This window comes from Callorhinchus milii, unplaced genomic scaffold (assembly GCF_018977255.1).
Source record: "Callorhinchus milii isolate IMCB2004 unplaced genomic scaffold, IMCB_Cmil_1.0 Scaffold5, whole genome shotgun sequence".
In the NCBI taxonomy this organism is placed as follows: domain Eukaryota; kingdom Metazoa; phylum Chordata; class Chondrichthyes; order Chimaeriformes; family Callorhinchidae; genus Callorhinchus; species Callorhinchus milii.
This window is the reverse complement of record NW_024704746.1, coordinates 13117623-13143294: the sequence shown is the minus strand read 5'-3', so window position 1 is coordinate 13143294 and position 25672 is coordinate 13117623. Positions and strand designations below refer to the sequence as shown.

Below are 25672 nucleotides of genomic sequence, written 5' to 3'. Positions count from 1 at the left end.
ACGTCCTCCCGACGTGAAGGCGCTCTATAAATGGAATCTTGTTGTTGTTGTTTGCCTTGAGAAATTTAAGTCGGTGTCATTGTGAGTGCTCATTCTTTTTCATCTAACTTTAGGGTTGGCTAGAACTAGGCAACAAACAAAGGGCAACTGCAGCCACAGGCATGAATGAAAAGAGTTCCAGGTCTCACTCAGTCTTCACACTTGTCATGACTCAGACCAAGGTAAAATGAAGTTGCCTTTAATGGATATATTATCAATTTATTTTCTCATTCAATTAATTTAGGGGTAATAATTCCTTCAAAAAAATAATAAATTTGTCGCTTCAACCCACGACTGTTTGTGGGACACTGCTGTGCGCAATTGGCTGCTGCGTTTCGCCCACAAAATATTCAGTCAATTCACTTTACTTGAGAGGTCTCAAAGACGTTGTAAACACTATTATCAAATGCAAGGATTATTATTAATGATATAGAGATTCTGCTTTTTAATAGCCTTTCAAACTATTCATTTTTACTTTTTTTCTTGAGACTGAATTTGTAGAAGAAGAGGAGCATGAGCACAGTGTCACGAGCAGAGTAAACCTGGTGGATCTGGCAGGAAGTGAGCGTTGCTTTACAGCTCAGACCAGTGGCGAAAGGCTGAAGGCAAGTGTTTCAAATTATACACAATCTATTTTGAGTGATAATATTAAAACTCATAAACTAAGATTACATTCCTATCCCCTAGAACTGCTATCAATAAAATAATTCTTATTTGAGGTTTGCTGCTTTAATTTATGTACCCCTCGGTACTTTTGCCCCCATCCCAAACAATTACCCCATGTTGATGATATGTGAGTTTTGGCATTGACTATCTGTTGTTTGAGGTATCAAAGCCAAGCTTGGTTGGTCTCACCAGTCATTTTCAGGTGTCTGCTTGTCTCAGTAAGTTGTATTCTTGCCACTGGCTCACAAGTGATTGCTGCCCCGCATGAAAGGCGCTATATAAATGCAAGTTGTTGTTATCAACAACCCTCCAGATAAACCTCTCACATTCACTTCATATTTACTTTCCCCTCCTGCCCCACATACTATTTTCACCGAAATGTGTTATTAGTGTTGAACCAGTTTTCCCTACATTTTTGCATTAACAAAATAAGAAAGATTGTGAGCTGTATCTGTAATTCACTCCTGCACTACTTGTGGAAGATTTTCTCACTTTGATGAAAATAGAAAAGACCAAAACCTTATCATCTTTGTTACAGGAGGGTGTGAGCATAAATAAATCTCTTTTCACTCTGGGAAAGGTCATTTGTGCACTTTCTGAACAGTCACAGTCTAAGAAGAAGATCTTCGTCCCTTACAGGGAATCAGTGCTCACATGGTGAGTTATGATTTGTGGACAACAGCTCTGGTGAATTCTGAATAGACTACTATAGTTCTAAAATTTTCTGATGTAATTGCAAATTAATTAGAAACTGCTTAAAATTCAGTAACATTTGTCCAAGAGGTGTCATTTCTTTTATTTTTGTGTAAATACTGGAATATTCATTGCTGAATGAAAAATAATGATATATTTTTGGGGTTCATTAATTATGCCACAGGTTATTGAAGGACAGTATTGGTGGAAACTCAAAGACAGCTATGATAGCTACCGTCAGTCCATCTGCTTCCAATGTGGAAGAAACTCTTAGTACACTTAGGTATGCTAAACGGGCTCGCCAGATTATCAATATTGCAAAAGTGAACGAAGACTCCAATGCAAAACTGATAAGAGGTAGGCTAAGCATTTTGCATAACATTTGTAAGTATTTTATGATGAGAACTGGTATATCAATTTAAAGAGTAAAATTAAGAAAAGTACTAATAAAATGTAATGGCTACATTTTACAGCAAATAAAATGCAAATCTTAACTGTGTGCCACTCAACACTAATGTAATCAGGTACACAATTAAATGTTTAAGTGACTTGAATATTTAAAGTCATTCAATGGATAGCAAAATATCTGTAGTACAATTTGTAATTTTGTGTGCCATGTCACAAAAATCCGGAGGAAATGATTGCTATTTGTGCTGCTTGTTAAGATCTAACGGTGCAATTGCTGAAGCCACAAGTAAACCTGGCTGGGAACATCCTTCAAGTGGCCAGCAAGTGGTGCTGTTTTACTTGCATGTCATGTTTTAAACATCAAGTGTATTGGAAATGTTCTAAAATTATAATCCTTGCATTTGATACATATAATCCTGGTGCACTATGGATGAGGTTGTTTGAATGACTTATGGGGGTTGCTATTTGATTTTATCGTTTCTCTCAATGTCTCACTGAATCAGATCTAAAAGCAGAAATTGAAAACCTGAGAGCTGCCCAGATGAGTAGCCAAGGAATTCAATCTGAGAAGTATAAAGTGAGCCAGAAAGAAATAGGAGCTTTAAAGCTAAAACTCAGTCAACAGGAGAGAGAAATGGCAGAAGTACAAAGGTAAGCTAAGTGCTGTTGCTTCCATGTTTTAAGTATGTAGTGTTGAGTAAGTACTGTAGTCTAATTGGCCCATAATATTCTATGAATACAGATGCCTCATTCTAGATATGTTTTTCTGTGCCAATTTTAGGAGGTGGAGAGAAAAGTTAGACCAAGCAGAAAAGAGAAAACTTGAGGAAGCAAGAGAGTTGCAAGTTTGTATCTTTGTTTCTGTGAAACGCTTATAGAATATTATCAATTTAAGATGGTCTCTTATTTTGTATTGACAATTCAATGTTTCTCACTATGTGCATGTTCATGTTTAAGGATGAGATGCTCTTCTTAACTGAACAATTGCATGTTTATTGGACAAGTCCGAAAAGCTATTTTGATTCTGGATAATGGTCACTGTTAAATATAAACGTGAAATGGTGATAGTTTGATGCTCTTATTCATTGGAATTTATCTATTTGCAGAAAGCAGGAATCACTTTTAAAGTGGACAACAGTTTGCCAAACCTAGTTAATCTCAATGAAGATCCCCAAATTTCAGAGATGCTCTTGTATATGATCAAGGAAGGTCGGACAAGAGTGGGGAAACATAAGCCAAACTCCACACATGATATCCAGCTGTCTGGAGCACTCATTGCTGATGATCATTGGTGAGTTTAAAAATGAATTATTTGAGTTCTCTACACGATTTGCTTTTGGTCTGTAATTTTTTAAAGCTATTTTGTTTCCTTTCCAAAGCCTGGAAATGTTTATTCTGCAGTTGGTGAAATTGTTTGGTGTCATCTAGTATATTAAAAAAAATTGTACTATTTATTGTAATTTTAAATCGCAAGCTGTTCTATAGATGGAGAAATGACAATTGTGCTTCAGTTAGTGTTCTAGCCCTAAGATCTGCGATGTTCTGATCAATTAAAGTTTGCTGCACAAGTTCAATTTTGTTTTATACATTTTTGTTTTCCTTTGACTCATGTAACTACAATTGATTTTGATCTATATGTGATACTTACGGTTGTAATTGAGACTAACTTTTCATAGCATTGATGAGATGTTGAACTTAATAGAGTAACAGGTTTGATAGATAGTCTAAGGTACTTGACGCAATCCCCCTATTTGTTTTTAAAGTATATTTGTTTTTAAAAAATAAGCAAACACTGTTTCCTTCTACAAGAAACTCCTGAATTTAAGTTGTAATATTCTGAATTGGATGTGAAAGTGCTTTTAAAAAGTCTTGAGATATAATTCACTGTAAAACTTTTTTTTTCTCCCCCTCTCTCTTTGGATTGCGTATTGCTTTGCCTGTTTGGTAGTAAGTTAATGAATGAATTGCAAAAGGATTTTTTTTACAAAATGTTCCTTGTATTATTTTTATCCAGTATCATACAAAACTTAAATAGTACAGTAATGATTGCGCCAATAGGAGATGCAAAGACCTATGTGAATGGAAACTTAATTACAGACTCCACAGTGCTACATCATGTAAGTTACTTCAATACAGTCCAACTATTTTCGTAAAGCAAATTCTTTGTTGTGCTCCACTTTGATAGATCACTTGTTCAATGGGGTATTCAGAGGAAGCGAGTGGCATAATGCTATTCATTCTTCTGACTTTACCAACATGGCAAGGCCCTCGTTTAAACTGGCCATTCAGGAAATGCTTAGCAGGGGTGAACTTTTTCCCAAGAAGGGGAGTAATGAGAGAAAATTGTAAGACTATCAACCCATCTTGTTGACAACCTAGAAACCAATCAAAGATTCTGGAAGCAGCTTGCTCCTGTTAATGAGAAACATAAATTATCTGTTGAGGAAGAAGAACAATTTAAGGTGGGGTGGAAGAGGAAATAAAATGAATTTCTTTAGGACAGTTAATTGTGAGTTTGATTTAAGAGCAGTTTTTATTTTGGATTGATGAATGTAAATCTGTGCCACTTGTTGTAGGGGGACAGAGTGATTCTAGGTGGCGACCATTACTTTAAGTTTAATCATCCTGTAGAGGTGCAGAGTGGACGACGAGCTTCTTGTGCGAATGCACTGTTGAGAGATGGTCCAAAGGACTTTGAATTTGCAAAAAATGAACTTTTGCAAGCTCAACAGGCAAGGTAAATGAAAAATAAGAGCTAACTATCTCTTAACAAGTTACATTAATGACGTTTCAGCTTGGTCAGCTGTTTACTTTTACATAAGACCCGGTAAAATTCATTAGGTCTATGATTCTCAGTTTCACTTGCCTGTCTCTCTCACACACTCTTGAACACCTTTCAAATGAAATGATTTAACTTGTGTCTAACTCATTATCTTTTAAGGCTTGCATAAATGCCCTTTTAGTATATCATTTATTTAGTGTTTTCTCTCCTTATTCCAAACATCTTCATTTTTGATTCACACCACTCTCTTTAACCCTTTGTCAGAGAGCAATTTGCCTGCATCAACCTGTCAATTTATTCATACTCTTTATGTAAGCCATTTCAAAGTCTCCTTTTGCAACTTCTTTAAAATCTCAATTTTTGGATATGTAAACTGCTATTATACGATGACTTTTCGATATTGAAGTTCTGCTTGCATCTTATGTTGGCAGACTTGAAGCTGAAATTGAAGAGGCACGGTTACAAGCCAAACGAGAAATGATGCAGGGTATCCAAGTTGCAAAGGAGATGGCTCAGAAGGAATTATCTAGTCAAAAATCACTGTATGAAAATAAGATTAAAGATTTGGAAAAGGAATTGGTAATTTATTTAATGCATTCTAATATTCAATTTTTTTTTGTGGATGTGATTTCTGGTTAATATTTATACTATGGCGTGCTTGTGTTTGAAAATGTGATAGGCCAAATGCAATACTGGTGGTAATGGCTTGGTAGTTCAGCTAAATATCCTTTTTTATGTTTATATTCCAAGAACTCATTACTCACAAGTGAGTTAATGACTTGTGAAATTACAGTTACTAAAGATTATGGAGATAATAAAGATAAGGGTTAGTTTTAATGGACATTCTTACAGGAGCATGCAGCATGTTTTTTCACAGTACAAGGTTTTTGTGTAGCAATTATGTATGTGTATAGTAACTTAAATTGTACTGTATCCAAAATATCAAAACTAATTCCACATGTAACAATTTCGCAATGTTTCTTTGAAACTTGTTTATAGAAACAATCACATTATGTCTATTAGGTTAATGACTTGGTTCAAAAGAGGTGTGTTTATAAATGGATGTTTCCAGTATATTGCAGTATTTGTGTAACACTGAAAGCAAAGCTTTTGAATTGGTCCTGAAAGAGAAATTGAATAATTTTTGTTTGTGAAACCTGATGTCACAAATAGCAGAACTCTTAGATTAATTATATTCTGGGAACAGTTTATAAAGAAGTAGGCTCATATTAGGGTTCAGGTGACCTAGAGCTACAAGAATGTAGAAATATGATTTGCTGTGATTTTTTGTGGTTCAGGAAAAGGAAGCCTGTAAGAAAAAACTGCAGGAGCTTAATACTAAAAAAGCAGTTTCCAAGATGGAGGAGCTGCAGGATGCAAAGAGGCAACTTGAACAAAAAGTGGAACTGAATAGGAAACGTCTGCAGATGGAGACTTTAGCCGCAAAACAGGTACTGTAATGTTAGAAATCATTCAAAATAAACATGATTACTCAAAGCCATTCCCATACTGATAGAAACTTAAGTCAGGATTTTGATGTGAAGGGAAGACAGAGAAATTTTTAAAAATACCTTCTACCTCCCACTATACACACAGTACAAGTGCTCAGTACTACACTGCTGCCCTTCCCTTTACCTTATCCTGAAAATTGTATACATGTATATTCAAAGTGGAAAATCTATTCTCATTAACTTTAGGGTCAAGCACTCTGGGAAGCTATCCCGTGTGAAGGGAGGGGGCTATATAAATGCAAGTTGTTGTTGTTTTGTGTAGTTAATAAGAAAACCTACTTCTAGTACTTGTGTAACTCACAATTTTTTTTCACCTTTTCCATTAGGCTCTGAAGGATCATAATATACATCATGCTAAATTTCTTGCTGCACTGGAAGCAGAAAAGAGAAAAATGACAGAAGATTTACNAAAAATACAGAAAGAGCGAAACAAAAGGCTACAGACTAAGAGCTGTGTCACTTATAAAAGTAAGCTGTCCTTCAAAAACAAGAGGGTTGGAACAATTGGATAGTTTAATCTTTTCCTCATTCCAACTGCCTTCTCTTTGCAAGGTTGCTAGGTATGGCTCAGAGTAGCAGAGGGAGCTGAAGTCTTTTGCAGGGAGGGAGCTGCTTTAGTCCTTTGTAAGGAGGGACTGCTTCAGTCTTTTGTTGGCAGATGCCTGGGACCCGGTTTGTCACTCATCCAACGTACATTCTGACCTCAAATTTGATGTCGCATAGCTTGAGATGATGAACAATTTTATAGTGTGGTAGCCTCTGAAATGTAACCACAAAGGTCAGTCACTCACAGTTATTATTGAATAACAGGAACCACAGGGAAGGGACACCATTGGAATAGTTTTACAATTCTTTCAATTCGGTGAATAGCAGAAGAATGTTTGTGGTCGCAGCCTGGAAATGTCACATCACTGATCTCTGACTCCTTTCTGACTCTCTTCATGTTATCATTCTAATGACTGTTCTCCCATCCACATACAGTAGTCAGTTCCTCACATGCTGCTTCACCATTGTCTGACATTCCCTGAACACTCAACTACTTGAAAACTAATTTGTAAATTCAATACCAAAATCGAAATATTTTTGGTTTAAGTAGGTTTGTTAATGGTTAGGTGTAGCATTTAGGTGTAGCACCCATGAGAATGATCCACTTGTAATTTGAGCTTCTTTTTTTGTGTTAATAACCCATCTTTGTCACTTTAACTTGCTGTGTATAATAAATACGCTATTTATCCTGAACTTATTTCAGATAGTTCAGATTGGAGCTCCATGAAACTTTCAATGATGATCCAGGAGGCTAACACCATAAGCAAAAATCTAAGGAAATGCACGGTCTTCAGTAGGTCAGTATCTCCAAGAAATAAATCTGTATAATGACCAGCTCTCTTGCTCTTGAACAGTGACATTCAATCTCTGAAACAGATTTCAGTTTCCAATTAGTAGTTGGTTTCGCTTAATATGACAAAGGTCTGGTTCAGAAAACAACCACACCGGAGCTTGTTTGAAGCTTGGTGATTATTAGGATAAGGTTTGCCTTGTATGTTCACTTATGGTTCATTAGATAGGGACGGTTGTTGGATTTTTTTATATATACAATTATAGTTTTCAAATGAAACTTTCATGTACATCCTGGCAAACAGACGATTTCATGAGAACTGATTTTCATTTATGTTTGTCTTTTAAAATTTGATGTGATGGGTATGGTGTGTCTAACGAGCAATGCTTCACTGTTTAGAAATACAACACTGAAGTTGATTTGTATTTTGTGTAGACATGAAGAGTCTGATAAGGAAAATATAAGCACCCCTCAAACTCCAATTCAGGTGCAGGTTCGGAACACTAAGCTGGGCATAAGCACTTACTGGAGCTTGGAGAAATTTGAGTGGAAAGTGACAGCTATGAGAGAACTTTACCAGGTAAAATGATAGCTTCTAATGGTAACATACGTAGAATATTTATTTTGTGCAATATTTACAGGAAAAAACTTTGTAAACACACCATATTGGTGTAGGGAAAGAGGTAGTTTTGTTTGGAGTTAATGGGATATGGTCCCAATTCTTCGCATGATGTTCTGAGGTATAACAGATTACTGAGGTGAATGTGTTGCTATTCCATGCAATGTTATTGGCACAAAACAGTGATCCTGCTGTTTTATGTTTATTCTGTGCAAAACAGTTTTATACTAAAGTATCTGTCTACATACTCCCATTCACATATAGTTCTCTATCCTTTCTTTATACTTACTGTTTTCTTCTATGTATTTTTGATAGTTTAATTTGTTTCAACACTGCTTTGGGGGTTTTAGTTCAGCGATGTTCTCTCATGTGTACTGTGACTAACAATTCTGCAAACTGTTAATTGAAAAACTATATACACTCGATTAGATAATACATGCCCATAATTTAATTGGCCTACATAAATATTTATAATCTAAATTACCTGTATACAGTATGATTGTTTAATATTAAACATTTCACTTTGGCATAAATACCTTTCTTAAACTTTTTTTCTAATTATTGCTTCATTTGATGTATTGCTCCTTCTGTACATCATGCCACTTCTGTTGAGGTTTGATAAGCAGTGATATGAAATGGAACCACTTTTTTGAAAAGTAAAATAAGTTGAATCCTGGCACGTTATTGAGCCATAAAAATGGAATCTGGGCATGTTCTGCTCAAAGTAAACAAATTTATGTCATAGCCCCTCGCCGTAATGCTGCTATTTGCCAATTCCAGTTCAGACTCAGCAAAAAGAGATAATCTTTTTATGTGAGATGAACCTTTCAACAAAAACCTTAATTTTATATATTTTGTTTTCAGTTAAGTTTTTCATAGAGTGCAATATGATGTGCAATATGGTAAAATGACCTTTAAGAGCTATACTCAAATTTGAATGCCGTATGAATAGCTTACAACGTTGTCTGTGTCACTGCTCCACTGTATCCACTCGCCCCCTCCTTAGTCTCCTTCAAATACCGCCTCAAAACCCTCCTCTTCGACCATCACCCCCCTTCCCCTCTGCCCCTGACCCCAGCTCAGGTCTGAAATGCTGTACACTGTGCAGCGCCTTGGGACGTCCTACCGACGTGAAAGACGCTATACAAATGTAATCTTGTATTTCTGCTTTCCTTTGACTGTTACAACTGAAGCAATTATTGTTGCTTTATAGTTCTTGAGTTCCAATTATGAGAGGTTTATAAAATTAAAGACGTTTGTCTTTTGGCTATTGCCAGTTATTTGTTAATAGCTTTTTAAAGTTTGTGATTGAATGTTTCATTCCACAGGGCATGAAGCCTCTGTACAAGTTTGTATGGTATGAATTTACGAGTCTTAGATCTGAGAAACCAAGATTTAAAAATCAAGTAAATGAGTTTTTGCTGCAATTAAGATTGGGCTTGTTAAATGTGAAGGTATAAAAAAATTCATTAGTTATATGATTCGGGATTGCATAATCAACAATTGTCAAGCTCATAACTTGGCATTGTTTTCAATATTAATGAATTAAGGCAGTGCTTTAGAATGTAACTAATTGAGATGGAGGTTTTAGCTTTTTTTTTCATGTGCTCTAGACATCTCAAAGCGCTTCACAGAATATACTGTTAAGCGAATTGACTGTATATTTGTGGGTGAAATGCAGCAGCCAATTGCGCACAGCAGTGTTCCGCAATCAGTGGATTGAAGTGATCAATTTTACTATTGTTTTTTTTCTTGAGGGATTATTATCAGGTGTGTGGAGTAAGGAAACTTGACCAAGGTTTCGCCTTACCAGGAATCGAACCCACATCTGTCACTTGCAAGGCAAGTGTTTTAACTACTGAGCTACAGGACTCCTACCCCATATATGAAGTTGCTTTTGTGATCTGTCTGCTCTGTCCTAAATATTCAATGTTCCAAATTTGCTATTATTGATCTTCACTATTTTTAACAAAGAATCCTTCACTGACTAGGGAAGAAGAGAAAGCTTGATTTTGAATTGCCACTCCTCCAAGCACACATTAATTTTCTTAGTAAATTCTTCCCACAGGGAAGTGCATTTTCCAAGGATGAAGATCTTTTTTATGATCCCAATGATGATTGGGAAGCTGACGTGACATCTTGCTCTTTGTCTAGAAGATTGTGAGTAGATAATGTTTCCATGTAATACAAAGCTAATTGCCTTGAATTTGCTGGGAAACAGTAGGTGGTTGACGGGATGAAATACATTTGGGAAGATTGTGATGTATCTTTCAGTATATTCTCTGGTATTAGCAGCATGTTTTGGCTTCAGTTCAAGCTGATTTTCTAAGTTTTTTTGCCTTGTTAATTTTGTATAATTTTGAGAGCTTTTTTTTATTAACTGATCAATGATGTATGATTCATAAATGGCAGTGTATCCACATTTTAAACATTCTTATGAGAAAGCTCAGATCTCTCTGACTATGTGCCAATTTAAACAGTAAATTTAAACATGCCTTTTGCCAATTAAAACTTGTTACTGAAGGGTTTACAATGTACTCCTCTAATGTGGAGACAAACTGGGTGAAGTCAGATTTGGCTTTACATTCATTTAGTTGTATTGCTAAGGGACTGGAATGGATTTGGCTGTGGTTCTGCCTTGCACATTGTCAACACCTTTTATGTAAGCTTTGCAGTGATGATGGAATTCTGTTAAATGAGAATTAGCACGGATATTGCATTATTTTGCCAATTTTACTGAAGCAAGTAGTTTTCAAAGTTCTGCACACAGTTTATTGCAAGTGTAATAAAATGTTGCCTTCAAAGAAATGGTTTAAATAACTTTTTAAATATTGCTGAAATAAACATGTAAATGAAAGAGAATATTCTGCATACAGTATTACTTCAGTTTGTTTAATAACAGTTGTTTAATCTGAACCTGCTTCAGTATTTTGGTTAATTAGCAGATTGCTTGAAATGGAGTGCTCTAATATGGAAATTCTACATTAATTTCAATAGGCAACAACAACAAATTACATTTGTATAGCGCCTTTCACGTCGGGAGCACGTCTCAAGGCGCTGGACAATCAATGTTTTGGATCCCAGCTGGGAGTTGGGATCGTGGAAGGCAGGGGGGGGGAAGTAAGGTGACTGAAGGCACAGTCGAAGAGGAGGCTCTTGAGATGGGTCTTGAAAGAGACAAGGGAGCAGGCGAGGCGGAGGGGGTGTGGGATGGAGTTCCAGAGGGTGGGGTCAGAGTGGCTAATGATCCAACTGCCAATGGTGGGGTGGGCGAGACGGAGGACAAGAAGCAGGCTGGAGCCTGCTGAGCAGAGGGAGAGGGCAGATTGGTAGGGGGTTAGTATGTCGCAAAGGTAGAGTGGAGCAAGGCCATGGAGAGCTTTGAAGGTGAGAACCAGGATTTTGAACAGTATCCTCTGTGTGACAGAAAGCCAGTGGAGTCGGGCAAGGTTGGGGGTGATAGGGTCGCGGAGCCTGGTGCGGGAGAGGACATGGGCTGCAGAGTTCTAGCTGATTTGTAGTCTATGGAGTGAGGAGTTGGGAAGGCCCACAAGCAGAGAGTTTGTGTAGTCAGGCCTGGATGCTATGAATGCGTGTGTGAGGGTTTCGGCGGCCTGCAGTGTGAGACAGTGGCAGAGCCGGGTGATGTTGTGGAGGTGTGGGAAGGCAGAGCGGGTCACGGCACGGATGTGGGGTAGAAAGGATAGTTGAGGGTCAAACAAGAAGCCAAGGTTCTTGACTCAGTTAATACTAACTCAGTTAGTTAATACTAACCTGTGTTAGTTGCTCATTGGGTGCCCTGCAGATCATTATAAATATTATGGCTCTTCCTGCTGCAATTCCCCATGTCTCTCCTTATTGCATACATTGTTCTGTTATAAAAATCTACATTCTAACATCTTATTTCCAAACTGGTAGTATTCGGTGAATGTACCCACTAAGGTTCTATACTAGGATATGTGTTTTAATGACCTTTTTTGCCAATAACTATATAGGTTTTGCTTCTTGAGGGTATAATTTTGATGCTTAAATAATTACACAGTTATTTTCTTGTTCAGGAGCAAAAGTTTTTTCAGGAGCAAACGGATGTCCGGGTGTTTATCAGAAATCCGAAATACTCCTCTTCAGAATCTGCAGTCTGCACATCCTACAGGTTGCCATATTTTGCATGATTTATATCCAATTCAGTTCATATATGATCTTGATTTGATTATTATTTTTAATAAAATTTACAATGACATTTTATTTTTAACTTGGTGTGATTTATCAGATTTTGTCATCAGGAATATTTAAGCAAAGAATTGCAGTTGTATAGCATCCTTCGCACAGGATAAATAGTGTCACCGAGTAGCTGATAAGTGGGATTTGTTTGAATTGTGGGGAAGTCTTTTTTAATATTTCTAGTACATGGACGTTGTAATACTGTACAGGGGATAAATGTAAGGTTAAAAGTTATATACATTGAATGTCTAAATTGCCATATTTTATTTGAAAATGTTTTTTTGTGCGCCTAGAATTTTTTTAGTTGTAAGTTTGTGCTTTTTAAAAGAACATTCCAGAGCTCTTTGCCACCATAGCAACTGTTAGTGGATGTCACATTTATCAGTCTGGTTGTGGCCAGCCATGAAGGCTGTAACAATAGCTCCTCTGTGATAAGGCTGAGAATATGCGTAACTCTCGAGTTCTTTCTATGAACTTCAAGTCACAGTAGGTTTGATAAATTTTACTATTTTAACCTCTTTCGTAACAGGAAATTGGCATGGCTATGAGCTATAAATGGGTCAAATGTTGCATCTAGAAAACCTTTTTTGCTGCTCATCATCTGCTGTTGGACTGAGCTTTAATATAACCATTACTCAAAAACTGCTATTTTGAACAAAATAATTTTGCGCGTACAAATATGCTAAAGGTATTCTATTTGTAGAGATCAATCACAAAAAACTTCTAACTGTGTACTGCAAAAGGAATATAATTTCACGAATTTGGGGGCTGGGAGTGTGGTAAGAGGAGTAGAAACAGAAAATGAAGATAATGTGTGTTTTTTTTCTTCTGTTTCATAATAGATCTGTTGAACATTTCACGGAGCATATGCTCAGCGGGTGCCCAGTCCTCGTTGCCCGCTGTGTGTAAGGAACTTCTAGGTGCAGCCGTTGACTACCTTGGAAGGAATCATTTATCACAGGAAACCATTCCTGATCGGCTCCTTGCTGACCTACTGACCATTCAGACTAGTACATGTGCAATTGCCAATGCATATGAACAGCTGGATGATGAAAGTCAAGAAAATTGTGAGTTTATAACTTTAGCTGGAAATCTATTTTAGCAATTACTGGAACAGGAATTGATCAAAACAAAATGCATGTGAATTTTTTTTAAAAAAACTTCCCTTTACCCTACACTTTGGCTAGTTGTGTGTTTGGATATTCTACAAATTAAATATAAACTAAATATTTGGTCTGAAGGAAGACATAAATAACTAGAAGAAATCATTCATGTTCTTCTTTCCCATTTAGATGATTAATTCAATGTATTTCTCTGAATTTGTGCAATGCAGTCTTACTTTTATGTCCTTTATAGTGTTCACCAATAATACAGAGATGCAGTCTCACTGTATCAAAATTACAACAAATCTTGAAAGAGTAGCAATTCTAATGAAGTTGTGGGTCGATAAGGCGCTCCCACAAGGCACTTGTTCTGAAATCACTGATGATGAGCTACTTGGTGAAGTGAAGACATTGGGTAGAAACCTACAGCTACTATTAAAGGTTTGTAGTTTTCCCAAATCCTAAAGCTTTTATAAGTCTACGATTTGGATCTGTATAGTTCTGTTGTAACATTCATAGGACAATGCAGTCATTTTTAAAATGATTCTCAGGGAGAGCCCAAAGGTAAGCAGGATCTACCTGGGACTTAACTAGCTCCAAATTAAAACACACTCTTTTTTTAAAACAATTGGCTGCCATGTTTCGCCCACAAATATACAGTCAATTCACTTTACAGTCTGTTCTGTGAAGCGCTTTGAGACATCTAGAAGACGTGAAAAGCGCTATATCAAATGCAAGGATTATTATTATTACTTTAAGAATGATGAAGATTTTAGAAATGGAGGAAGGGTAAAGGTCCTTCAGATGAGAGGTTAAACTGAGGACCTGCCTGCCTGTTCAAGTGAATGTTAAAGATTCCGTGGCATTATTTGAGAAAGTGGAGTTTCTCCCAGTGTCTTGGCCAACATTCCCTTGAACAAAATTTGTCATTTACTTCATGGCTGTTTGTGGGACATTATTGGCACAAATCGGCTGCCACCTTTGCCTACAAAATAGAATCACAACACTTTACGTGAAAAGCACTATATCAAATTAAAGGATTATTATTCTTTAAATGCCAGTTTTCACTGCTGAAGATGCCCTCCTAACTCAATATCACATGAGATATTTTATATTATACACCACACTCATTAATTTGCATTCCAAGTGTTCATTTTACATGGTGCTGTATTTGCTTTTTAAATTTAACGTATAAAAATTTCACACAGATCGCTTTCACCTAATAATTTGATGCATTCATTGATCAGAAAGAACACTGATCTTCAATATTAGTAAAGATTTTAAAGCACTTTTTATAGTATTTTGTATGTAATGCTTTATTTTTGAATGATTTACATTTTGTTTTCTGACATTTTAGTCTCTGTATAACTGACTCTTGAAATTGAAAAGGATCTAGCAACCAGCCTTTAATCTATTTAAGTTAATGAATTGAGTATTTTGCTGTTGGCAAGCCAGTGTCTGTGTGCTTCCAGGGCTGTGATTCAGACATTTCTTCTATGGTAACGGAGGCTCAGAACAGAATAAGCCAGACAATCCGAAGAGTTATGAAACATGTAGGTCATCTGGCAACTTTCACAGGCGTGGCGTTGCATTTTGAAGAACAGAACTTAGAAGATTCTCTCAGTTATAAGGTATACCACTATTATGACACTAAAATGAAACAAATAGAAAATTAAAAAAGTGGAACAAGTAATACACTGCAAATTATAATTTTTTTTCTCCATTCTAAAGGAGCTGTAGGTTTTTAAAAATGCTAGAATGTGCAATCTTTTAATTCTGATGATTTCAAACTATAGTGTAGAATTTCTGATCTGATAAAAAATAAATGTAGGCCAGGTTTGCTGCTGTTAGTACCATTGCTGTATGTGATTGTGATTATATCATCCTAAATTTCTCCTTGATAACAATCTGAAGAGGTTGCTCTTGATTATGAATAGATCAAACAGGAGATCAGAGGATATATTCAGGCAAGTAAACTCCAAAATACCAAATTGCTAAAGAGATTACTTTTCTTTCCTTTAACTTTTGAAAAAGTATAGTTCTTCAGTATCCATCACACAGGCCAACATTTTTTAGATGGGCATTGAGAATTCAGATGGTTCTCTACTTTTGCTTTGATTTTATTTACTTCCACCTTTCCAAATGTCAGTATCACACAGTCTGCCTAATGTGGTCACGAAGGTAGACTCTTATCTCAGTTGAGCAGGAAGAACTGTTGCAATGAATTGGATCCAGAGCTAAACTGGCAATGTGGCTGGCACAGGAAACATTAAGAGCTTCTACAAGGCACTATACAAGCAGGAAATAGTAGTTGTTGACACTGGCAGTTTTTGTTTTTGCATCAATATCATAGAAATCTCAAATCAAATTTGTAATGGCTTACTTTACTTTTTTTGTATCACTCCTTAATGTAGAGTTGACAGTAAAACGGATTTTCCCCGGATAAAATTGTTCATTCACTTCATGGCTGTTTATCGGATATTGCTGTGTAAAAATTAGCTGCCTAGTTCACCTACAAAATATAGACGTGAAGTGTTTTGAGATCTCCTAAAGTGAAATGTGGTATATCAAATGCAAGGATTATTATTTCATATATATTATATTAACAATATATATTGATTATGTATTATCAAATTAATGTTGGGTTAAGATTGGGATTCCTTCAATTAATCCAGATTATACAAAACTCTGCCGCCCGCATTCTCACCCGCACCAAACTCCGCTCCCCGATTATCCCAGTCTTTGCCAGACTGCACTGGTTGCCTGTCCCAGAGAGGATCGACTTCAAGATACTCACCCCTGTCTTCAAATCCCTCCACTTCTCTGCACCCCTCTACCTCTCTGATCTCCTCTCTCCTCAAAACAGTGCCCGTTCCCTTCGTTCCACCGGGTCTGGCCTCCTCCTTGTCCTCCGCTCCACTCTCAGCGGCCGTGCCTTCAGCCACTACGCCCTGAGGCTCTGGAACTCCCTTCCTCATTCCCTTTGCCTCGCCCCCTCTTCCTATTTTCAGGTCTCGGCTGAAGACCTTTCTTTTCGACTGGGCCTTTGGTCACCTTCCTCACCCTCCCCCTGGCTCGGCCCTGGGATCCATTACTGTGAAACGCTCTGAGACGCCGTCCAGTGTGGAGGGCGCTATATAAATCCAAGTTGTTGTTGTTATAATCTATCTTATTCTTTTCACCAGCAGACTGCAGCAGCCTCTCTTTATGAGGGAGGAAAAGCTGGAATGAAGAGTCTCCTGGATAATGGCCTGAAAAGAGCAAAACAAGAGCAGAAACTGCTGCAAAGAACAACAGCAAAGATGGAGGTAATCAGTTCCTTCAAATTTGTATGCATGTGTTTCAAGATGTAATTCATTTGGCTGATTTTGATATTAAAATTAAAATTTGACTTCCAGAATTTTTTTAAGTTGTCGATGCTTTGTAGTGATTTAAAGCAAAATGGATTTTTAATTCTTTGAACCTTAGGGAGGGGATCCACAAATTTCTAAAAGTAGCTACACAGGTAGATAAGGCTACAAAAAAGCCAATGGGGTCTTGGGCTTTATACCCAGGGGGACATAATGTAATAGTGAGGAGGTGATGTTGAATTTATATTAAAAAAAACAACCTTGGTTAGACTACATTTGAAGTATTGTGTCCAATTCTGTCCGCACTATAAGAAGGTTATAGCAGTGATGGAAAGAATACAGAATAGGTTTACGAGGATGATAACAGGGCTGGCAGATTACTGCTATAAGGATAGATTTTATAGTTTAGGCTTTTTTTGCCAGAGAAGAGATGTTTAAGAGGGGTTTCAAATTATAAAACATTTCGAGAAGGTTAACATAAATAAGTTGTTTCCAATGGTTGGGGAATCTGTCACCGGGGCCACAAATATAAGATAGTGACTAGGGGATCTAAAAAGAGAATTTAGGCGGAGGATGTTTGGAGGGTTTTGCGGCATCAAGAAGTGGCCCATCGAACATCCGCAACAACAACAACAAACAACAACAAAATTACATTTGTAGGGCTTTGAAGGTGAGGATCAGGATCTTGATCAGGAGGACCCGAGCTCGAGGTGGGATCGAGGAGAGTAGGGGGGGGAAGGAGGGTGACAAAGGCACGGTCAAAGAGGAGGGAGGGTCTTGAGACGGTTCTTGAGTGAGGCAAAGGAGGGGGTGAGGCAGAGGCACTGTGGGAAGGAGTTCCAGATGGTGGGGGCAGAGTGGCTGAAGGCCCACCCGCCAGTGGTGGGGTAGGTGAGGCAGGGGATGTGACGCAGGCTGGAGCCTGCTGAGTGGAGGGAATGGACAGGTGGGTAGGGGGTTAGGAGGTCGCAGAGGTAGTGGGGAGCATGGCCATGGAAGTATTGAAGGTGAGGATCAGGATCTTGAACTGTATCCTCTGTGTGATGGGAAGCCAGTGGAGTTGGGCAATGTATTGGCCACCACTTGTGTAGATGCATTTAAGCGGAAGCTAGTAGACGTTTACATGAGAGGGGAATAGAGGGATATGGGAGGGAGTAAGGAATAGCTGAAAACTCCTGTGAAGTAATAAACACTGCACAGACTGCTTGAGCCGAGAAGCCTATTTCCATGCTGTACATTCTTTGTTTCAAAAAAATATTATTCTTTGATGTTCAACGTGATCATGTGGATGAACAGGAAAGTCACGGCTTAAGATAACTTTCGAAATGTCATTTCTAAACTGCCCTCGTTTCTAATTTGGAAATGTTTTACAAGTTAAGTCTTGGAGCTACAGAGTTCATTTCATCTGCTCTGTTATTTTCCCATAGTTCCTGTGTGGTATGGAAAAACATTTACAAGGCAGTGATAGCTTTTACACTCTTAAACATAGATATCATTCTGAGAAAAATTGTTTGTCACCTTTAAATGGGTTACATTACGAGGTTAATTAAAACCTAAAATGACAAGTAATTTTGTTCGTGTTACTAGCTGCTAGAGTGGATGCCAAAAAAAAGTAATGCTCATATCCACATTAGCAGCATGTAGTGTGCATGCCCTTCAAGCAGATGCAGAGTTGCTGGGCAACATTGACCTTTTTCATTTGGTAAATATGAAAAGGCTAGTGTGATAGGCTTGAAGAAGTTAGTTGATCTGTATTGAATGCTTGTTTATTGCATTGTATGATATAATAAAATAACTTCAGAAAGTTACAACATGTTTTAAAAATAAGCTTATTGCTATCTTTAAGAAGTTAGATTATGTTTATGATAGAAAAAGGTTCCGTTTGGAATTAAAAACTATGAAGTTGAAGAAATACCTGCAATCCATTCGTGACATTCTGAAATGACGGCATTAAATCATTGTGAGCTTTTCATCGCCTTTCATTCATCAAAGCTCATTCTTAATATATGCTGGTTCAGTATAATATCTCCTGCAGTAGTTCAAACTCATTTCTGTGAACATGATCGTCATCTTAATCCAAGCCCAGTCTTGATATTCTAACTGAAGACTTGTGCAAAATGAAATTTAAAGCCCAGGTGGTGGTGTTTATTGAGTACCAGAATAGGCGGCTCAGATTTTATGTGAAGAATGTTTGGTATGTTTTGCTAGATTTAATTACAATTTATAAGTATATCAGTTTCAAAGATCAGCTATCTAAGTAGTAGTCTGCATTTTTTTATTGATCGCAAACATGTTGATCAAAAACCAATGCATCATTGAAGACATAAGCCAGAAGCACAATTTATGCTTCTATATACTGTAGAGCCTTGTTAGTAACATGGTAGTTGCGGATCCATAAAATCCTTACCAGCGTTATTACAGGACATGATAGTTGGTAAACACAGCTGCATTCACTGCATATGGCCTGACTCCATCAACACTTCAAAACTCTGGCTGAAAGCCAGAATGGCTGACTTCCGGGTTATCAGGGGGACGTCTGCAACGACTTGATGACCTGGAATCCATTTTGGCTACCGTGCACCAGCTATAATTTTGACACACCGATGGAGCTCATTTGGGATAAATCACTCCATCGAGCGTCCCATCAAGCATTCTGGGACTACCCTGTGTGAGGGGGCACTATATAAATGCAAGTTGTTGTTGTAAATAAATATCGGGTTCCACGGCCAGATTGGTTATAAGCAAACTCTTCTAATAACTGGGTTCTGCTCTATTAAATCATTTGGTGATTCATACGTGTGGTTAGAACTGTGTTTACAATGAGTATATAATGACCATTTTCTTTATTTACAGTGTTTTGAAGAACTAAAGAAGAACAACATGGTTCTGATGGTGTCTGTTCAAAACTACCTCACAGAATACAATAAGGTATGGGACATGAATCTGTGTGTGTGTGTCACACCAACTAATTTATAATTCTATTTAATCAATTTTTAAGATGAACCCCTGCTTGTTAGCTCAATGTAATCCTTTTAAGGTCTTGAGATCTTTTAATTCTGTAAATGTATCTTCAAAATTGTTTTAATATGATCTTCTCAGTGGGTAAGGCCCAGATGAAACAGAGCCTTCTAGACTAGATCCTGGGTTGGTCTGTATGGAGTTGCTTGTTCTCATCCGAGATGCAGAATAATTATTCTCATTGCCTGAGGAAGGGAAAAAAATCAGCCAAGGATCTTGCTCTTGATTGCTATCAAGTGATTTTAATACAAAGTGCATGTGTATGAACATGTGGCGAGAATTGTATTGAAACAAAAACAGAAGTCGCTGGGAACAAGCAGCATCTCTGGAGGAAGGAAAGCGAGTCAACATTTCAGGTCCACGACCCTTCGTCAGAACGTGGACCCGAAACGTTACCCACTTTCCTTTCTCCATAGACGCTGCCTGACCTGCTGAGTGCTCCCAGCAACTTCTGCTTTTGTTTTGGTTTTCCAGCATCTGCAGTATTTTGCGTTTTGAGAATTGTATTGAGTGTTGTGATGCTCCAACAGTGGTTTGCTGTGCCTATAATTTTAATGAAGCTATTTTGTTTACTCTTTGGTTGTTGGGATAATCTCTTTTGCATAATATTCTTTTGCAAAAAAAAACTTGCCATCGACATTTGAACAGGAATAATATTTTTTAAAATTCAAATTGCGTTAAAATGGCCACTGATGAGTAAACCGAATTGTACAAAAATGTTTTATTATTTGCTTTGCTTTTTTTCAAATTTATTTGAAACAGTCATGTTAATCTAGCAGTAATCATTGAAAAAAGATTGTTATTTCACTTTTATGTTTTAATTTGAGTTTAACAAATGAACCTAAATCTCCTGTTACAATAGTCTGATGTTCCAAATTAGTATGTCCAATTATGATGGGATAATTGGGATTTTTATTTATTAAGCTTTAAAGTTATCCCTACGTGCACACCTCATTTAGTGCAGACAGAACGGAACTGAAATCTTATCAGGAAGAGACAGATTCTGTTATCTCTGAGCAACACATTCACTTTCTTGACTCAGCACAAATAATCAGCAGAATAAATGAGCGCAGTTGACAAGAAATCTGTTCTTTTGTTTTGAGCCTTAGAAAGGATTGTTTTCAAATTTTTTTTTTTCAGATTTGCTTGGTTTCATGTCTCATTCATTGCTTTATATGAATGAGACTTGAAACATTTATCATCACTTCAGCCATGTTGATGACCGATGCCTTGTGCTGTAAATTGGGCGAGTTGAGAGAGACTGTTGCAGCAATTAATGCTCATCTGGTTCTGTGTAATTTGAGTTTTGGTAAAATCCCTACATTGTGTTTAAATCCACGAAATTGGAGTGAAAATTAACCTGGTACAGTTAACGTTGTGGGCTTTTAGCATTTGGTTTATACAGTAATAGAAAATCTTTGGTATGTGACAAATTGAAACTCAAGGTTATTGGCATCTTGTTTTAAATATTCCACAAACCTGTTTTTCTTTTCAACAAAGAAATTCACTGAACACTTCTTTATAATCCATGATTTATTGAAATAAGTAGAAAAAAGCCAATAAGTGTCCCCTCACTGGGCCAGCTCTTTGTTACCTTATGTAAAATCCACAAAGCAAGCTGTCAAAATGAAATGTTTATATAGCAGGCGAGGGAACACTTGACTGCCAGTAGTTATGAAAGACTACTTTTGTCTGAAAGTAAGACGACTGCTTAATAATTAATTGCGCTGTTTGTTTTGGATGTTGCCTGTTCTTTTTGTAATATCAGCTTGTGTTGGTGCTTTGCCTGAAAGTATCTGAAATGTACTCGATTAGGTTTGTAAATGTTTTTATTGGAAGAAGATGGCCAGTCGCACACATTTTATTCCTATGGATTGTTCTTCTCATTACTTTGAAAAATATATTTCAGGATGTTTCTCTCCATATGGTTCTCTAATCTTTAGTTAAAATGTGTCTAGTCAGCTGTGTAGTGACCACCAGCAATCTTACTTAGAATGTTTTTAGATCTGCAAGGGGTAATCTTATTTTGTGTGCATTATTTGTAAAGCATCAGTACTGCATTTAATTGTTGTTTGTCTCTTTACAGAAATGTGGTAGTTATGATACTGTTAACCCTACTGTGTCCCAATGAACATTTGTGCATTTTTTAGACCAATATGTTTTTAGGCCACTTTCACCCTTGTTTAACCGTTTCTGTTTCCCTCTTACTTATATCTTCACTATCCCTTCCCTCCCCTCACCCTGACCATTTCCCCCCTGCTCGGGTCATGACCCAACTGTGCAGCGCCTTGGGACGTCCTCCTGACGTGAAAGGCGCTTTATAAATGGAATCTTGTTGTTGTTGTTCACAGTTGAGTAGAAAGGCAGTTTTTCTTCATTTTCTCTTCTGGAACTGACCATTTTGAGATTCCCAAAAGAACTGCAAATTGATTTTGGTTTCCAACCCGTAGTGTTGATTGTTTGCAGTTTTTGCTGATCCACAAAAACTGATCAAAAGCAAAATTAAAACTAGTGATTGTGATTTTAAAGATGAACAGAATGTGGAACCCGGTGCTAGATATATTATATATTGTAAAAGTGGTTTGAGACATCCTCCTGACATGAAAAGTGCTATATAAATTTATATTGTATTGCTATCAATGTTTCTTTTGCTGAAATGAGCGTTTGCAATATAATGAAATGGATTACCATTTATCACTAAAAAAAATGCAATACGATCTTTCTTTCTCTTGCATGGTACTTTCTACGCCTCAAAATAAAGGTACATATAACTTAATTTGTAATCTTAAATCTAAATATTCTATATCTGTTTGAAAGGCAAGCCTAAAGGTTAGTTTCAAATCTGAATTAAATTGATCCAAATGTTCTTTGGATCAGTTTGGACTGCTGGCCACTGCATACTAATCGCATATCATTGTGGCTCCAAGATTTTAAACTGGTGTTTCAAGTCTGCTTCAAAAAGAGCATGTGGGATCAGAGGAGGAGAGAAGGGGAAACAATTGTGGGGGGGGAAATTCCTTTCACTGATTGCCAATGTGGGAATGACTCTTGGTGAATTGTATCTAATATTTTAGTGTGTTCAAGGATTACTTTCAGCTGAACTGATTTCCGTTGTAAATGTGTGTGACTGAATAAAAGCTATTTAATGAAAAGGCGCAGTAAACGTAGAGAGTAACCGATATCTTGTGCATTCATTTCAGTTTATGTAATTGCTGCAAAGTTCTGTACCTTGTGTGATGCCTTTTTTTTGTTTTTTTTAAATGTTTATCTTAAAAATTTCTAAAAGATGCTGGGAACCCTAACACAAGAGTCTGCAGATTCAACAATCAACTTGAGCAAAGCCTCTGCTGTTGCTGCCGAATTGATCAAGTTTAATGGAAATGTCCAACAGATCAACCAGCTGGTGGTGTCAGTACTGAGAGGTAAAATATTTGAAATAGTCATTTAATTCAATAAAGTGATTTACTATTACAATCTTTATAGAGAAGTCCATCCAAGATACTGCTGCACACATTGTAACATTTGAAGATGACTTGCGTCTAACCGAATCCCCAAATATTTACATATCAATTGCATTTTTTAAAAAGCTCTATTCTCATTTCCAACTTCAAAATTTTAAGCTGAACTCCTTTCTGTGATGTTGGCCACAGGCAGCAGCACACAGCCTTGCTGCCTAGTAACCACAATGATCCTACAACTAGGCAGAAAATGTGTCTGTGGATGGCATCTAATGTGTGTCATATAAAAAGTATCTTTACCAGTGAGCATCACCACTTGCATATCAAATTTATGTCCTCCATATCAATGTACATATTGGAATATATGAGTTTTAAATTAAAATCTCCTTGTTTTTCGTTCATTCACAGGTGAACATGTAGCTGACCAGCAACTGATGAAGTGCATAGAAATGATTTGTTCCTCAGCTAAGTATGTGACGGATAACTTTTGTGCACTTTGTCCTTTCTCTGATGAGGTAAACATGTCCTCAGCCAGAGAAAACAAACTGGACATGAAAGGACTTCAGCTGGTGGCCAATGCACTGGAATCAGCGGCCACCTCACTCCTTGACGTAATCCACCACCTTCAGAGTGAGAAAGGGAGATCCTCCACTCGTGCTGAGAGTTTTGAAAAGAAAAAGCAGGAAAACATAAAGACAACCAGGGCAATTGTTGGCCACGGTACCTGCCGTGATAGAGGTGTTAAGAAAACTGTCTACACACTCCAGGGACCAATGTCAGAAGATTCTTCACCAAGAGGTGTTCAGTGGGTTTGACAGATGACCTACACATATTGTACATGCAATAAAATTGAGTAAAGCTTCAAATGTAATTTGTGTGTAGCAAAGCTATTGTAAATAATATTTGTTTTATTGCATTTAAACTCTGCAGAACCTAGGTTTACAATTCACCCGATTACAGTAGATTTCTTTACCTCAGCAAGCTTGACAAATGAAACTTGTCTAACTCCCCCTCTCACCAACACCCATTTTAACTTATGTTGTGTAAAATTGCTTATTCTCTTGTACATGGCTTAATAGTGAGAATGTTTGAACCTACCTAGAGACATGATTATGTATGACACAACTCTCCAGTCCAACCCATTGATGCAGTAATATGCAATACAATGTGCTTGTTCCCTTTTTGGGGAGAAGTGTTTTCTAATCATGGTCTCGTCTACTCTGATACCAATTTGCTTCAAATAGTACAGAGTTTGCATTGGGTTTCATTGCTGTATATGTCTCACCAGAGAATAACTCTTAACTTTAGGTGCAAAACACAATTTCTTGAACTATGCATACTATAGATTAAATTGCCTAGCATTAAGAATTTGCTGTAGCTTCTTCAAAAAGGTCAGTGATTTTACACAGTAGAGTAGCAATAAGAGTACGGTTCTTGATGTTTTAACCTATGAAGCATAAAGGAAAGAATTCCAGTCACTGGTACATAGAAACTTTCCTCACACGCATTGCACCATCTGATCAACTGCAGTGGAAAAGTATTGTGGAGAGGAGGAAAGTAGGAACTCTAGTTGTCAGCATATTAGGCTTTTGCTTCTAAACCTGGCTCACATCAAGCATAGAATGAAAGCCCAAGGCTTTTCTGGTCACTCACACTCTTTCTCTTACGCACACTCCCCACACAAGTCTCTCGCCTCCCTATGCCATCTGCAAAGGCTTTGTAAAATAGCCAATATCAACCCACAATTGTCCATAATTGGGCACAATCTTTTCAGTGAAGCCATAAGAATGGTTGTATGGGATTCTCATATGGTTACCAAAACAATGTAATGGTTAGCACTGAGTTAAAGGGAAATGATTTGCCTTTGTCAGGTCTTGCTATAATTAAAATCAAAGGGATAATTTGTAAATACTGAACACCAAATGGAATGCCTTGCTGCAATTTATTTATAGCAGGACAGATTTTTGTTTTAATTTTGATCCAAAAAGTGCCCCATAATCATGTGTATATGAGCATAAAGAAGATTTAATGTTTTTAAGTAAAAGTTGACTTGGTACTTTAACATGTGGATACACAGCCATAAGCTTTCATAACTTTACCAATTATTTCAAAATGACTTGTTGCATGCTTCCAACATAGTGATAAACCAGAATAAAGTTGTATATTTAATGAGATCTTGTAATTGACGTCTTGTTTGACCCTCAAACTGTCCTTTCTACCTCACGTCTGTGCTATGACCTGCTCTGCCTTCCCCCACCTCCGCAACATCGCCCGGCTCTGCCACTGTTTCACACTGCAGGCCACCGAAACTCTCATACATGCTTTCATTATATCGAGGCTTGACTATGCAAACTCCTCCCTCCATGGGTTGCAGATCATCCAGAACTGCAACCTCCTAACCCCCTACCATCCTGCCCGATCTCTTCGCTCAGTGTGCTCTGGCCTGCTTCACATCCCCCACCTCGCTT

General features: G+C 37.4%; 1 protein-coding gene across 1 annotated transcript in view; it reads left to right on the top strand.

The window, feature by feature from the left end:
• kif14 (kinesin family member 14) overlaps positions 1-25369 on the top strand; it is a 34173-nt gene extending 8804 nt beyond the window's left edge. The window contains exons 8-30 of the mRNA XM_007887314.2: positions 114-221; positions 528-644; positions 1244-1362; positions 1583-1755; positions 2310-2457; positions 2588-2651; positions 2913-3097; positions 3821-3923; positions 4383-4543; positions 5020-5167; positions 5887-6039; positions 6426-6567; positions 7349-7442; positions 7871-8015; positions 10123-10214; positions 12113-12207; positions 13118-13342; positions 13632-13819; positions 14851-15009; positions 16564-16686; positions 19582-19656; positions 23033-23168; positions 23613-25369. Of these exons, the coding sequence (XP_007885505.2) occupies positions 114-221; positions 528-644; positions 1244-1362; positions 1583-1755; positions 2310-2457; positions 2588-2651; positions 2913-3097; positions 3821-3923; positions 4383-4543; positions 5020-5167; positions 5887-6039; positions 6426-6567; positions 7349-7442; positions 7871-8015; positions 10123-10214; positions 12113-12207; positions 13118-13342; positions 13632-13819; positions 14851-15009; positions 16564-16686; positions 19582-19656; positions 23033-23168; positions 23613-24019 (3360 nt within the window). The 3' untranslated portion in view covers positions 24020-25369. The remainder of the gene's footprint in view (positions 1-113; positions 222-527; positions 645-1243; positions 1363-1582; positions 1756-2309; positions 2458-2587; positions 2652-2912; positions 3098-3820; positions 3924-4382; positions 4544-5019; positions 5168-5886; positions 6040-6425; positions 6568-7348; positions 7443-7870; positions 8016-10122; positions 10215-12112; positions 12208-13117; positions 13343-13631; positions 13820-14850; positions 15010-16563; positions 16687-19581; positions 19657-23032; positions 23169-23612) is intronic.
• Positions 25370-25672: the final 303 nt, after the last annotated feature.